At 46.1% G+C, this 15,002-nt stretch overlaps 1 protein-coding gene across 6 annotated transcripts in view; it reads left to right on the top strand.

Annotated features, from left to right (window-relative positions):
* Positions 1-15,002, top strand: part of SNED1 (sushi, nidogen and EGF like domains 1) — a 95,439-nt gene that overhangs the window by 73,056 nt on the left and 7,381 nt on the right. For 2 of the 6 annotated variants that reach the window (XM_032636808.1, XM_032636807.1), the window contains 4 exons: positions 5,822-5,938; positions 6,625-6,712; positions 13,779-13,859; positions 14,730-14,767. In XM_032636808.1, coding sequence (XP_032492699.1) covers positions 5,822-5,938; positions 6,625-6,712; positions 13,779-13,859; positions 14,730-14,766 — 323 coding nt within the window. In that variant the 3' untranslated portion in view covers position 14,767. Of the gene's footprint in view, positions 1-5,821; positions 5,939-6,015; positions 6,124-6,624; positions 6,713-13,778; positions 13,860-14,729 lie in introns of all 6 variants that reach the window. The other 4 variants (XR_004350648.1, XM_032636805.1, XM_032636804.1 and 1 more) reach the window with 4 other exon arrangements.

Below are 15,002 nucleotides of genomic sequence, written 5' to 3'. Positions count from 1 at the left end.
ATTCCTGCCATCCTGGGAACTTGGAGTGAATGCAGAAGCTGGTCAAATTCTTCCTGTTTCCCCCAATTTCTCACCCCAGGAGGGCTTTTGGACTCTGCTGGCTTTATCCCCTTGACACCCATACAAGTGGGGGCAGAACTTAAACCTCCCTACTCTGTCATTTATCCTTCATATAGGAGGAGCCCATTGCCCCCGCCCCAGGGTGCAGCCCCGTCCTTGTCCCCCACCTTCGTTCAAAACAGCCTTCTCTTTGTTTTTATTTACTCGTGAGTGTGTTTGTGTGTGTGTGTGTGTGTGTCTGTCTGTCTGTCACGATAAACTCAGGATTCAGTGGAGACTTTGTAAAACGAGGCTACAGAGAGTGGTGCCCCGGTAAAACCCCCACTGCTGCATATAACTCTAGGCTTCGGGTCCCAGCTGCCCGAGCATGGCACAAATGTCAGTCACAGTCTCTGCAGGCTGGTGTCCCAAGTACAGAGAGTAAGGATCGCTGACGTGGGCTCACAGGTTCTAAACACCCCTGCACACTTCCATGTTCTGTAAGGTTACCATAAAATGTCTCTGGACAATTGTTATGTACAGTGTCTAAAATCCATACGGAATTGGAAGGGACCCAGAATAACAAAAAACATCCTAAAAAAGTAGGAAGACTCACATACCCGTTTGTCAAAACTTAGTACAAAGCAATGGTAATCAAGTCAGTGCCAGATACTGGCACGAGGATAGACTTATAAATCAGTGGAATAGAATTAAGAGTCCAGAAATAAACCTATACATCTGTGGTCAACTGATTTCAACAGGGGTGCCAAGACCATTCAGTGGAGGAAAGAAGAGTCTTTTCAGCAAATGGTGCTGGCACAGCTGGATATCCACATAGAAAAGAATGAAGTTGGACCCCCTACCTCACACCATACACAAAATTAATTAAAAATGGATCAAAGACCTAAATGTAAGAGCTAAAACTATAAAATTCTTAGAAGAAAACACGGGTAAATCTGTATTACCTTGGATTTGACAAAGGATTTTTTAAAAATATTTATTTATTATTTTTGGCTGCATCAGGTCATAGTTGTGGCATGCAGGATCTTTCGTTGTGGCACACAGGCTTCTCTCTAGTTGTGGCACGCAGGCTCGAGAGACCATGGGCTCAGTAGTTGTGGTGCATGGGCTTAACTGCCCCACAGCATGTGAGATCTTAGTGCCCCAACCAGGGATCGAACCACGTCCCCTGGAAGGCAGATTCTTAACCACTGGACCACCAAGGAAGTCCCAAAGGATTTTTAGATATGGCACCAAAAGCAAGAGCAACAAAAGAAAAAAAAAGGTTAAGTTGGACTTCATCAAAATTTAAAACTTTCTGTGCTTCAAAAGACATCATCAAGGAAGTGAAAAGACAACCCATAAAATGGGAGAAAATATTTGCAAATTATATATTTGAAAAGGAATCTGAATCTAAAATATATAAAGAACTCTTAAAGCTGAATAAGAGGAAGACAAATAACCCAAGTAAGAAATAAGCAGGGCTTCCCTGGTGGCACAGTGGATGGGAGTCTGCCTGCCGATGCAGGGGACACGGGTTCGTGCCCCGGTCCGGGAAGATCCCACATGCCGCGGAGCGGCTGGGCCCGTGGGCCATGGCCACTGAGCCTGCGCGTCCGGAGCCTGTGTTCTGCAACGGGAGAGGCCACAGCAGTGAGAGGCCCGCGTACCGCAAAAAAAAAAAAAGAAAAAAAAAAAAAGAAAGAAGCAAAGGATCTGAATAGACATTTCTCCAAGGAAGATATACAAATGGCAACAAGCCCATGAGAAGATGTTTGGTATCCCTAGTCATCAGGGAAATGCTAATCAAAACCACAGTGAGATGTCTCTTCACATACACCAGGATGGCTAGAATGAAAAAGTCAGGATACCCACAAGCACCGATGAGGAGGTGGAGAAACTGGAGCCCTCCAACACTGCTGGTGGGAATGCAGAGTCATGCGGCTGCTTCAGTTCCTCAAAGAATTAAACGTGGGGCTACCATGTGACCCAGCAATTCCGCTCCTAGCTACACACCCAAGAGAAACGACAATGTATGTCCACGCAAGGACTTACACAGATGGCCACTGCAGCACTATTCACAATTGCCAAAAGGTGGAAACAACTGATGAATGGATGAACAAATGTGTTATATTCAAAATTATTGGACCATAAAAAGGAATAAAGTACTGATAAATGCTACAACATAGATTAACCTTGAAAACATCATGCTAAGTGAGAGAAGCCAGTCATAAAGAACACATAATCTGATTCCATTCATGTGAAAGTCCAGAATAGGGAAACCTATAGTGATAGAAAGTAGATCAATGGTTGCTTCGGACTGGGGGTGGGGGGTGGAGGTATATGGGGTGAGAGCTAAAGGGTACTGGGTTTCTTTCTGAGGTGATAAGAACATTCTAAAATTGACCATGGGGATGGATGCACATATCTGTGGATATGCTAAAAATCTATACACTTCAAATGGCTGAATTGTATATAAAGTATATCTCAATAAAGCTGTTTCCAAAATGTAATGTGCAGAACAGTGTTTTGGTATCTCTTTTGTGTAGGAAAGTGGGGAAGGGAAATATGAATGTACATACCTATTTTCTTATATTTAAAAATACATAAAACTAATAAAAATGATTAACTCTATAATTAAGCAAAGAACAAGAATGAAGAAGTAAAGGGAATGGAGAGGGAGGATAGGTATCTCTAAATGTACCTTTATAGATGTGACTTTAGAAATAAGAAAATGTTTTTTAAATGACACCAAAAAAGAAAGCAATGCCTAAAATTTGAAAACAAACTGAAATAAACTTATTAACCATGCTGATGGTATAACCACACAGGAAAAAAAAGCATCACTTCAAGTGATTTTTAAAACAGCATCCTAGGGACTTCCCTGGTGGTCCAGTGGGTAAGACTCCACGCTCCCAATGCAGGGGGCCCAGGTTCGATCCCTGGTTGGGGAATTAGATCCCACATGCATGCCGCAGCTAAGAAGTCTACATGCCGAAGCTAAGAAGTCCACGTGCAGCAACTAAAGATCCCACGTGCCGCAACTAAGACCTGGCGCAGCCAAAATAAATAAAACAGCATTCTGACTATTAACATCTAGTGGGATATAATCTAAGGATTAAAAGAATTGCCACGAAGTTTTAAGCTGTACTCAGTGAGCTTAATGTCATTTCCAAACTATTACATGTACAGTGTGGGATAAAGAAAATAATTATGTTAATGCCACAAAGATTTTCAGCATGAAGTGATACAATATAAAAATCAAAGAAGTAAAACCCCTGATTTTATTTAATTCTGTTCATTTGAACTGGAAATCTTGGAATGAACTCATAATTTGTTCATTTTTATTTTTTAAATCTAATTTCCTAGTTCTGTCTCCTGAAAAGACCTGGAGCACTGACACCACAGTAACAGTGAGCCCCTTGATCAGCCAGACTGTGGACTCTAGATACCATTCTCCACTAAAAGGAACCAGGGGGGGAGTTCCCTGGTGGTCCAGTGGTTAGGACTCTATGCTCCCAATGCAGGGGGCCCAGGTTCGATCTCTGTTCAGGGAACTAGATCCCACATGCCACAACTAAAAAAAGATCCTGCATGCCACAACTAAAGATCCTGCACACAGCAATGAAGATCCCGCGAGCCGCAACTAAGACCCAGAGCAGCCAAATGAATAAATAAATATTTTTTAAATAAATAAATATATAGACTGGGGTCTTCAGAGAAATGGCTGATTCCAAGGCTGAAGCAGAACATGGACAAAATAAGCCCAGGACATGGGAATTCCCTGGGAGTCCAGTGGTTAGAACTCCGCCCTTTCACTGCCAAAGGCCCGGGTTCAATCCCTGGTTGGGGAACTAAGATTCCACAAACTGCATGGTACAGCCTAAAAAAAAAAAAAAAAAAAAAAAAAAAAAAAAAAAAAAATCCTAGGACATACTTGTAAAAAAGCAAGCAGGCTTTCAAAAACAACTAGGATTGTGTCTAAAGGGCACAGGAGCCAACCTGAAGGGGCTCCCACTGGCCAAAGATGGGATAATCTGAGCATGAAGAAAGCTAATGACAGCAACAGACTGAAACCCATCAAGTATATACAAGTCCACAAGGTCGTAACAATGGTAAAAAAGAAAGAACAACGTATTGGTCAACTTTAGAGCTTGCTGGGGGACCAACTCACTCTGCAAGTGTACAAATAAAGGAAAAGAATGGAGCATTTACCTGGCCTTGCCTGTACGGGCTGTATTTTAGGGTGACCAAGGGGTGGGTGAAGGAAAGCAGGTCTTCAGAGGGGACTCCCCAGCTATGGAGGCAGAGAAGTGACAGATCACATTAGACATGACCCTAGTGAGAGATCAGGGATCTATATGACTTCTCAAGCCACCAGGTGCAGAGCCTAGGAGAACTTTACTCTGGATTAATCAGGCTGCCAACACTGAACCAGTGATCGATCCTCACGTCACGAAAGCCAGATGCGGAGACATCATATGTCTCCTGGTGTAGCCGAAGGGCACACAGCCACCTGTTGTGAAGCCAAAGCAAAGCAGAGACCATGTGAACCTGAATCCTATTAAGCCCCTTTCTCTTACTACCAGTTAACAGGAAACATGGGGAGGGGGCAAGTTAATGCCGTGAGTCAGACCCAGAGGATGGGAATTCCATGGGACAAATGACCTCATTTCTTCAGTAAATACAGAGGGGAAGAAGGTTAAATTTATAGATGAAAAGAGACTCGAGATCCATCAAACTAAGGCAATGCGAATCTTTATGAATCTGAATTAGATGGGACCAACTGCAAGTAACATTTTTAAGATGATCAGGGAGATGTGAGCGGAGACTGTGGCTTCTTGTGATACTAAGGAACTACTGTTAATTCTGTAATAATAGTATGTGCTTACGTGAAAATTTCTTAAGTCTTTATGTATTAGATACTTGCTGACATATTTACAGGTGAAATGGTTTCTGTGAACTGCTTTGAAATTCTCCAACTAGAGAAAGAAAGGCAGATGGTAAGCTGGAAATAGATTAAACAAGATTGGCAAAATGTTAATAAACCTCCCCCCACGAGGCGGCTGCCGAGAAGGGGGGGAAGGGGGAAGGGCTGGATTAGATGTGGAGGGGTTATTGGAAGTGGTGGCGTAGGCACGATTCTTATTCTTTTGTGTTTCTTAGTTTTTTAAGAGTTAAAAATGAAAACAGCTATCTTGCAAAGCTTTAAAAAAAAAAAAAGGACAGTGGACTCTAAGGGGGGAGGGACAGGTCTGCCCCTCCCAGGCAGCGCCACTGACCGCCCTGCCTCTAGCTCCAGCGTGCGGACGGCAGACAGCGGCCCAAGGGGCACAGACACTAGCACAGGGTGCTGCACACAGGCTGCCTGGGGCTGGGACCTGGCGACACACAGGTGGCTCGGGGACAGGCACTGGAGGGTGAGGAGGGCTCTCAAGGGTTGGCCTCTGTGTTCCGAGTAGAAGAAACCCTGTGCGGCGGGGCAAAGTCAGCAGAAACGTGGGGCAGGGGGCACAGGCCAGGGCAGAGCGGGGAGTCTCTCCCAAAGACGACCAGAGCGCAGCCGTGATCTAAGCTGTGAGCCGAGGCGGCGGCTCAGCACCGAGAGCCCTCCCTCTCTCCCTCGAGGTGATGGGGTCAGGGCTGAGCACACGGGGGCCAGGCTTCTCACCTCTGCTCTGCGACCACCCCTAGGGCCCACTGGTGTTGGGGACAGCAACCTGGGAATGCTATCAGGCCTTCCTGTGGGGCCCTGAGACTAACTACTCGTGGCTGTTCACAGATGCCCCTGGGAACTGCTCAGACAACCCCTGTCAGAACGGAGGCACCTGTGTGCCTGGTGAGCATGCCCACAGCTGTGACTGCACCCCGGGGTTCAAAGGCAGACACTGTGAGCTTGGTAAGTTTGGGGCCGCTCCCCTTGCCTGCTGGGGTCACTGGGGCTGGGGCCTGGCCTCTAGATGCTTGTGACGGCAGGCTCAGATGGGACCACTGGCCCCAGGGTGGGTTCGCCACAAGGACCTCCAGCCATGAGATGCCAGGACAGGGGCCTGACTACGATGCCGCAGACCTCCAAGCGTCCAGGTAGGGAGGCTGGCAGGCAGTGAGCCGCCAGGCCTCCCACTGCCCCAAAGCGCCAGGGTGAAAGGTGCTGCCCAGATAACTGGGGGGTCTGGGACAGTCACAGGGACACAGCGACAGCCGCTCCACAGGGAGAGGAGGGAGGAGGGGGCTTTTCTCGCCTGGGGACCAAACAAGGCAGTGGGAGGGAAAAGGGCCACGGGCCTGCCTCAGACTTCTGGGCTGAGGACGAGAGGCTCATGGACAGAAGTTCCCACGCCAGCCACACAGCCCTGAGGCCTGCCAGACCCAGAGACTCGGACCAGCCCTGAGGGAAACCAGCCTGCAGGCTCCCAGGACCCCAACTCAGAGCAGCACCCACAGTCGCTGAGCAGCCCCGGGGACAGGGCCCCCAGGCCAGGAAGTGGCAGGGGCAGAACCCCGGACCTACAGCGGCTGCAGGAAGAGGGCAACCGTGGCCTCGAGCTCCTTGTAAGCGACGGCCCTTTTCCTCTGTGCCAGCAGCCTGTAGAAAGGTGCCCCAGCCCTGCACACGGCTGTTCTCGGAGACAAAGTCCTTTCCGGTCTGGGAAGGAGGCGTCTGTCACCACGTGTAAGTCCCTCTCCTCCGCCTTCACCATGTCTGTAACATGTTCCCGACCCTGAAATGCTTCCACCCTGTCCTCACAGGCCCCTGAGGTCTAGTAGTCACAGCACGGAAAGGGCTTGCTTTGACCACCCATCCCCTCCATGCGACAAATTAGGAAACTGAAGCAAAAGGGCTGAAAACCTTGCCTAAGGCTGTGCAGCTGGGAGCAGAGCCACATGAGGTCTAGAAGCGGGATCCCCTGCTCCTGCCCTCGGGCCTTGCTTCCCCACGCCCTGGAGTGGCATCAGCCTCCCTTCCCTGGATGGCAGGGCACGCGGAGACTCCAGGAAGTGCCACTCCTCAGCACAGGAGACCTCAAGTCGTGGTTCTGCCGTGAGTTCCTGACACGGCCCTGGGCAAGGCACTCATGCCTCAGTTTCCCCATCTGTAAGACGGGCTGAGGAGGGAGTCTGCCGAGCCCACCCCTTCGGACCTTTCTTGTGAACACTCTGACTCCGTGGGTCATACTTACAACCTGCTTTGTCCACAAATACGGACGATCACCTCCCGTGTGCCAGGCATGGTTCGGAACACTCGGCACACATCAGCAAGCCAAATGGGCCAAAGTCTTGCCCTGGGAGTCCTGATGTTCTAGCTGAGGGAGACACGGTACACAAGAAGCACGAGTTTGTCCTGCAGTGTTTTAAATGGTGGCAAGCGCTAAAGGAGGATGGAAGAAAGGAATACACAGGGCCAGGAGAGCCAGGCCCGGGGGGCAGGAGGGGGTGGCAGCAGCATTCGGCAGGGTGTCAGGGGAAGCCTCATGGAGAAGGTGACACGACCAGACATGGGCGGGCGGAGATATCTGAGGGAAGAATGGCGCAGTCAGAGTGTACCTGTTGCCAAGGCCCTGAAATCAGAAGCCTGCCTGCCCGTCTAAGGAGCAGCAAGGCCAGCAGGGCTGGAGCCGAGTGAGCGAGGGGGCGTGGCGTGTGGGCCTTGGAGACCCTTGGAAGGACCTGCACGTGTCCTCTGTGAAGTGGGGAGCTACTGAAGGACACTGAGCTGAAGTGACACCTGACGTGTTTAAAGATCACTGGGATGGGATGTAAGAAGGCAAGACAGAAGGCTTGACGTGAGCCTGGACGTGAAGCCAGCGTGACACGCAGCAGGGATACACCAGAGGCACTGAGCTGCACTGGGACTTGGGGACCCAGGTTTACAGGCCCCTGAATTTGGACTTTGTGGAACGGCACTCCGGACCCCTGCCCCTGCGTCTTCCGACAGCTAGTTACACCAGTGCCTGGGGCGACCACCAAGTACCTGACTGGGAGAGCCCTGCACTTGCCCATAGCTTTCCACCCAGTGCTTTCAACCTATTGTATCTGAAAGGGACTTCCTTGTACTTAGCATTTGCGAGGGTCTTGCCATACAGCCAGTCTGACATCTCTGGTTTTTACTGGAGTGTTTAGACCATTTACATGTTAACAAGATGACTGAAGTGACTGGGTTTAAATCTAACCTATTGTTTTCCATCTGTCCCGTCTTATCTTTGTTACTCTCTTTCCCTGCCTACTTCTGCATTATTTTTTAGGGTTCTATTTTACCTGTACTGTTGGCTCACTGATACACTTCTTTGGTTTATTTTCTTTAGTGGCTGCTCTGGATTTAAAATATGCATCTTCAACTGATCACAATATACCTTGAATTACAACACAACTTCAGTATCATGGAAGACACGCAACAGCAAGCTTCTAGTTCCCCTGTCACTGCCAGACGTTTTACTTCCACATATGCCATGAACCACACAGTGTGTTACTTTTGCTCTCAACAATCATCTTTTTTAAAAATGTTGGGAGTATAAAGTCTTTTGTAGTGACTTACACGTCTACCGTTTCCAGCACTCTTCATGCCTTCGTGCAGGTCTAAGATTCCGTCTGGTACCATTTACCTTTGGCCTAAAGAGCTCACTGGAACATTTCCTATAGGGCAGGTCTGCTGGTGGTGAATTCTCTTAGCTTCTGTCTGTCTGAAAAGGCTTTTATTTCACCTTCATTTTCAAAAGACACATTTGCTGAACACAGAAGTTTTGGTTGATAATTTTGTTTTCAAATTTCAGCACTTCAAAGAGGTCATTCCTTTGTCTTCTGGCTTGCAGTTTCAGATGGGAAAACTTCAGTCACTCTTATTCTTGGTCCCCTGGTCCCCATCACCTGTGGCTTGCTTTTACGTTTTCTCTTTATTACTGTTTTTTTTGGAAATTTAATTATGATGTGCTTTGGTAGGTTATGTACAGGTGTTTTTACTCTCTGGAGTTTGTTAAGCTTCACCTCTGTGGTTTTAGCTTTCATCAAATTTGGAAAATTTTAGCCATTACTTCTTCAAACACTTTTTCTATGCATCCATTTCTCTCCTTCTTCTGGGACTCCAATTAAGCATGTATTAGACTGATACTGTCCCACAGGTCACTGAGGCTCTTTTCCTTTTTTTCACTCCTTTTTCTCTTTACTTTGTTTTGGATAGATTCTACTGCCATGCCTTCAATTTCACTGATCTTTTCTTCTGCAGTGTCTAACCTACCATTAATCCCATTCAGCAAAATTTTCACTTCAGATATTGTGATTTTTTGTTTGTTTTGTTTTGCTTTGGCTGCGTTGGGTCTTTGTTGTTGTGCACAGGCTATCTCTAGTTGCGGCGAGCGGGGCTACTCTTTGTTGCGGTGCACGGGCTTCTCACTGCGGTGGCTTCTCTTGTCGCGGAGCACGGGCTCTAGGTGTGCAGGCTTCAGTAGTTGTGTCTCGTGGGCTCTAGAGCGCAGGCTCAGTAGTTGTGGCACATGGGCTTAGCTACTCCACAGCATGTGGGACCTTCCCAGACCAGGGATTGAACCTGTGTCCCCTGCATTGGCAGGCGGATTCTTAACCACGTGCCACCAGGGAAGTCCCAGATATTGTGTTTTATCATCTCCAGAAGTTCCATCTAGTTCTTTCTTTGAGCCTCCACTTCTCTCATTATGTTTATATTTTCCTTTACATCACTGAACGTGTACAGCAAATTTATAACAGATGTCTGCTATTTCAGTCATTGCTCTCCTTTCTGGGTGTTTTTCTATTCAATTTTTTTTCCTGTTGATGGGTCACATTTTCTTGATTCTTTGTATGACTGATACTCTTGTAATTTTTTTGTTGGGATGTTAGACATTATAAACTTTATGGTACAGACTGTTGGAATTTTTTTTTGGCATTCTTTTCAAGAATGTTTTTGTTTTTAATTTTTTTATTGAAGTAAAGTTGATTTACAATATTGCATTAGTTTCACGTGCACAGCATAGTGATTCAGTTTTCTGGGTTTTTTGGTTTGGTTTTTTGTTTTGCAGATTATATTCCACTACAGGCTATTACAAGATATTGGGTATAATTTCCTGCGCTATACAGTAAATCCCTATTGCTTAACTATTTTATGTATAGTAGTTTGTATCTGTTAATCCCATACTCCTAATTTATCCCTCCCCCTGCCACCTCTCCCCTTTGGTAACCGTAAGTTTTCTGTCTGTGAGTCTGTTTCTGTTTGGTATATAGATCCATTTGTATTATTTTTTAGATTCCACATATAAATGATATCATATAGTATTTGTCTTTCTCTCACACTTCACTAAGCATAATATTCCCTAGGTCCATCCATGTTGCTGCAAATGGGAATATTTCATTCTTTTTTAAGGCTGAGAAATATTCCATTGTATATATGTACCACAACCTCTTAAGCCAATCGTCTGTCGATGGGAACTTGGGTTGTTTCCAAGACTTGGCTATTATAAATAGTGCTGCTATGAACATTGGGGTGCATGTATCTTTTTGAATTATGTTTTCCTTTTTTCTGGATATATACCCAGGAGTGGGATAGCTAGATCACATGGTAACTCTATTTTTAGTATTTTAAGGAACCTCCATACTGTTCTCCAAAGTGGCTGCACCAATTTACATTCCCACCAACAGTGTATGAAGGTTCCCTTTTTTCCAAACCCTCTCCAGCATTTATTATTTGCAGACGTTTTGATGATAGCAATTCTGATTGGTGTGAGGTGATACCTCATTGTGGTTCTGATTTGCATTTCTCTAATAATTAGTGATGTTGAGCATGTTTTCATGTGCCTGTTAGCCATCCGTATGTCCTCTTTGGGAAAATGTTTATTTATGTCTTCTGCCCATTTTTAGATTGGGTTGTTTGTCTTTTTGTTGTTGAGTTATATGAGCTGTTTGTATGTTTTGGAAATTAAGCCCTTGTTGGTCACATTGTTTGCAAATATTTTCTCCCATTCCGTAGGTTGTCTTTTTGTTTTGTTGAGTTTCCTTTGCTGTGCAAAAGGTTTTAAGTTTGACTAGGTCCCATTTGTTTATTTTTGCTTTTATTTCTTTTGCCTTGGGAAACTGATCTAAGAAAATACTGCTACAATTTATGTGAAAGATCGTTTTGCCTATGTCCTCTTCTACGGGTTTTATGGTGTCACATCTTAAGTTTAGGTCTTTAGACCTGAGTTTATTTTTGTATGTGGTGTGAGGGAATGTTCTAATTTCAATGATTTACATGTAACTGTCCAGCTTTCCCAACACCACTTGTTAAAGAGACTGTCTTTTCGCCATTGTATATTCTTGCCTCCTTTTTCAAAGACTAACTGACCATAGGTGTGTGGGTTTATTTCTGGGCTCTCTATTCTGTTCCATTAATCTGTATGTCTGGTTTGGTGCCAATACTACCCTGTTTCGATTACCATAGTTTTGTAGTACAGTTTGAAGTCTGGAAGGGTTATACCTCCAGCTTTGTTCATTTTTCTCAGGATTGCTTGGCAATCTGTGGTCTTTTGTGTTTCCATATAAACTTCAGGACTATTTGTTCTAGTTCTGTGACAAATGTCATAGCTGTGTTGATAAGGATTGCATTAAATCTGTAGATTGCTTTGGATAGTATAGCCATTTTAATAATATTAATTCTTCCAATCCAAGAGCACGGGATATCTTTCCATGTCTTTGAATCATCTTCAGTTCCCTTTATCAATGTTTTAGTTTTCAGCATACAGGTATTTCACCTCCTTGGTTAAGTTTATTCCTAGAGCTTTCTAAAAACATGATTTTAAGCAGGATTTTTTTTTTTTTACTTTCTTTCTGATGTTTCATTATTAGTGTAAAAAGTGCAACAGACTTCTGTGTATTAATCTTGCATCCTGCTGCCTTGCTGTATTTACTAGTTCTAACAGTTTGTGTGTGGCGACTTCAGTGTTCTCTAGTATCGTGCCATCTGCAAATAGTGACAGTTCTACCTCCTCCCTTCCAATTTAGATACCTTTAACTTCTTCTTCTCATCTGACTGCTGTGCCTAGGATTTCCAGTACTATGTTGAATAGAAGTGGTGAGAGTGGGCATCCTTGTCCTGTTCCTTTGTTTTACTTATGGTTTTTGGTTTTTTGCAAGGCAGTTTAGATGGATCCTTTTGAGGCCTGTTTTAGGGTGGCTTTAGCATAGGCTTTATTCTGGGGTTAATTATGCCCCACTTTTAAGGCAAGGCCTTTCTCCTTTCTGGGGTTTCTATTTCTCTGGAACAGCCTATTAATCAAGGTCTCCCCACTCTGGCTCTGGGAACTGTCCAGCTCCTCAGTAGTTCCTTGTTGCCCATCTTTATTCACCCTATGCACACACAGCTTAATTTTCAAGGGGACCGCCCCCTCCAGATTTCTGGAGCTCTTCCTCTGCATAGCTCCCTCCTCTCCGTACTCTGACCCACAAATTTTAGCTTCCTCTGCCTCCCCAACTCCAATCTCTGTTTTGCCCACTCAGTGTAACCACTGCTTGGAGTCTCCCTAACCCACAACACAGTCCGAAAAGTGCCTCCAGGCTGAATTCCAGGACCATCCCAGAGCTCATCTTGCTCCCCTTCTCTCTGGGTTACCGTTTTGCACTGTCTTTTTTCTAACATCTGAAAAGACTTACTTCCTGGATCTTGACCAGTTGTTCACATGTGGAAGTTAATTCCAGATCCTCTTACTGCCTGATGGCTGGCAATGGAAGTCTTAGCTAAGGCTTTAGATGCTAAGGACTCTCCTAGACTAAGCTCATGAGTTTTACCCATTGAACTCCCTGGATCTCTTTCAAACAGCTCCGATGTTTAAAAAGCTTTACCAAGAGTCAAACATTTTCTCATTCGTTATTCTCTACAAACATGTGACAGAGGCAGTATAAGCAATTCCCATCTCATGTGAAACAGAGGCTTCAGTTCCAGAGACGTGCTCAGAGTACACTAGTTAATAAGTGGGAGGCAGGGCTAGGAGCCAGGTCTCCTGTCCCACACCGCCCGTGTCTAATGCCTGCATCTCCAAGGCTTCTCAAACGTCTCCATCAACTGCCCATAAGAGTGCAGTCACATTGTCTCAAGGCTTCGGAGCCAAGTAGCCTGTCTCAAGCAAGACATGTCTTTGAAATAGCACATTTTTAAAAAAATATTTGTTTATTTTTTGGCTGCATTGGGTCTTAGTTGGGGCACTCGGGATCTTTCATTGTGGCGCGCAGGCTCTTCATTGCAGTGCGTAGGCTTTTTTCCAGTTGTGGTGCACGGGCTCATTCATTACTTGCGGCACGCGGGCTCGCCAGTCGTGGCGCGTGGGCTCCAGAACGCGTGGGTTCTGTAGTTGCAGAGCGCGGGCTCAGCTGCCCTGCGGCATGTGGGATCTTAGCTCCCCGACCAGGGATCGAACCAGAGTCCCCTGCGTTGCAAGACGGATTCTTAACCACTGAACCACCAGGGAAGTCCCAGCACACTTTATCTCTTACTATATATCACTTTGTCAACACTCATCATAATGTACACTTAAAATGAGTGTATCTTATTTTACATAAATCATACCTTGATAAAGTCATTTTTTTCAATTACATGATTTTTATGTTGGACATTTTAATACATCCACAGGAGGTAAAGTTTTATCAGGAGAATAACAGCCTTTCCTCACACACCTGTACAGCTACCTGTAGGTTTGTGTAGCCTAGGTGAAGGGGCTGGGCAACACTCTGCTCAGTTTCCGGCTTCACTGAGCTTTCTTGTGATGCAGGTATAAAAGAGTCTACAAAGTGCATCCAGACACCTGTTTCAAAGAGAGCTGTGAGAGCACGCGCGCCAGGACCCCAGACAGGTGCGTCCCAGGGAGGAGGCCCGTGCTGTGCCCTGCAGGTGACCACAGGGTAACAGGGCCAGGGTGGCCCTGGTGACTGGGGCTGTGGGATGCCACAGGCCCATGGCTGAGCCAGGTTGCCAAGATGTGCAGCCCGGCTATGCTAAGGAACTGTGTGCCCATATGCGTACATGTGAGATGGGTATAGCTGGGCATGGTGGATGCTGGTAGGGGTCACAGAGTGGGTGCTGGGAAGGTCACAGGGCAGGTGCTGGAGGGAGGCTGAGTGGTGCTGCTGCGGGGGGGGTCACTCTGGTTACGCACGTTCACACAGTATCTGGCACTAGTATTGGGAAGTGTTACTGACAGGTCCAATTATATAAATACAGTAAATCTCTATTTACTTTTTATTTACTCTCACCCAGGTTCTTTCCCCAAAGGGTTCAAGGTAGTCACAGAATTATTATATAATGCACTGCCTGAGTACAGACAGCAGAGTCCAAACCTCAGTCACATTCTCCATAGACCAGTCACCACATGCACTGGGTCTTGCGTTTCTGAGTCAAGGAAAAACCCACCCTACTGCCTTACCCAAGCGCATCACCTGTCTCCCATCACCCATCCTCCACACTCCCTCTCACTCTCCATGAATCACACCCAGCCAGGTAGCCTTCCTCATCACTCCACGACTCCCACCCCAAGCCAGGTGGGCACACACAGACTCAAACGTTCATCTCTGTGTCAGTGTCTCACTACCACACTCCCCAAACTGGAACACATGTGACCTACAGACAAGACAGGATCACAGCAGGCAGCCTGGGCCAAGGAAGCTGCAGAGTTACAGGGACACAGGTTTCTTTTTAATAAACCACATTTCTCTAATTATTTCAGGAAACAAAGTAACAGTCCTACACTGAAGAAATCTTAAGGTACGTTCCCACAGCCAGCAGAGCTGCTGGGAAGTCTGAGGGACATCGCCCCAGCACTCGGCCCTCAGGAGGGCTGCTGTCTCCTTGTGGAGCCCTGAGAAGAAAGCTCAGTGTGTGCTCTGTGTCATAAACTCAGACCAGAAGGTTTCAGAGACTTCCTGAGGGGGTTAAAATGGGTGAGAAAAGTAATACTTAAGGAAGGGCTCCCAATAGACATAAACTTGGTCTGATACAT

Source organism: Phocoena sinus, chromosome 7 (genome assembly GCF_008692025.1).
Source record: "Phocoena sinus isolate mPhoSin1 chromosome 7, mPhoSin1.pri, whole genome shotgun sequence".
Classification (NCBI taxonomy): Eukaryota; Metazoa; Chordata; class Mammalia; order Artiodactyla; family Phocoenidae; genus Phocoena; species Phocoena sinus.
Note: the sequence above shows the minus strand (reverse complement) of the source record. Positions and strands in the feature narration are given on the sequence as shown.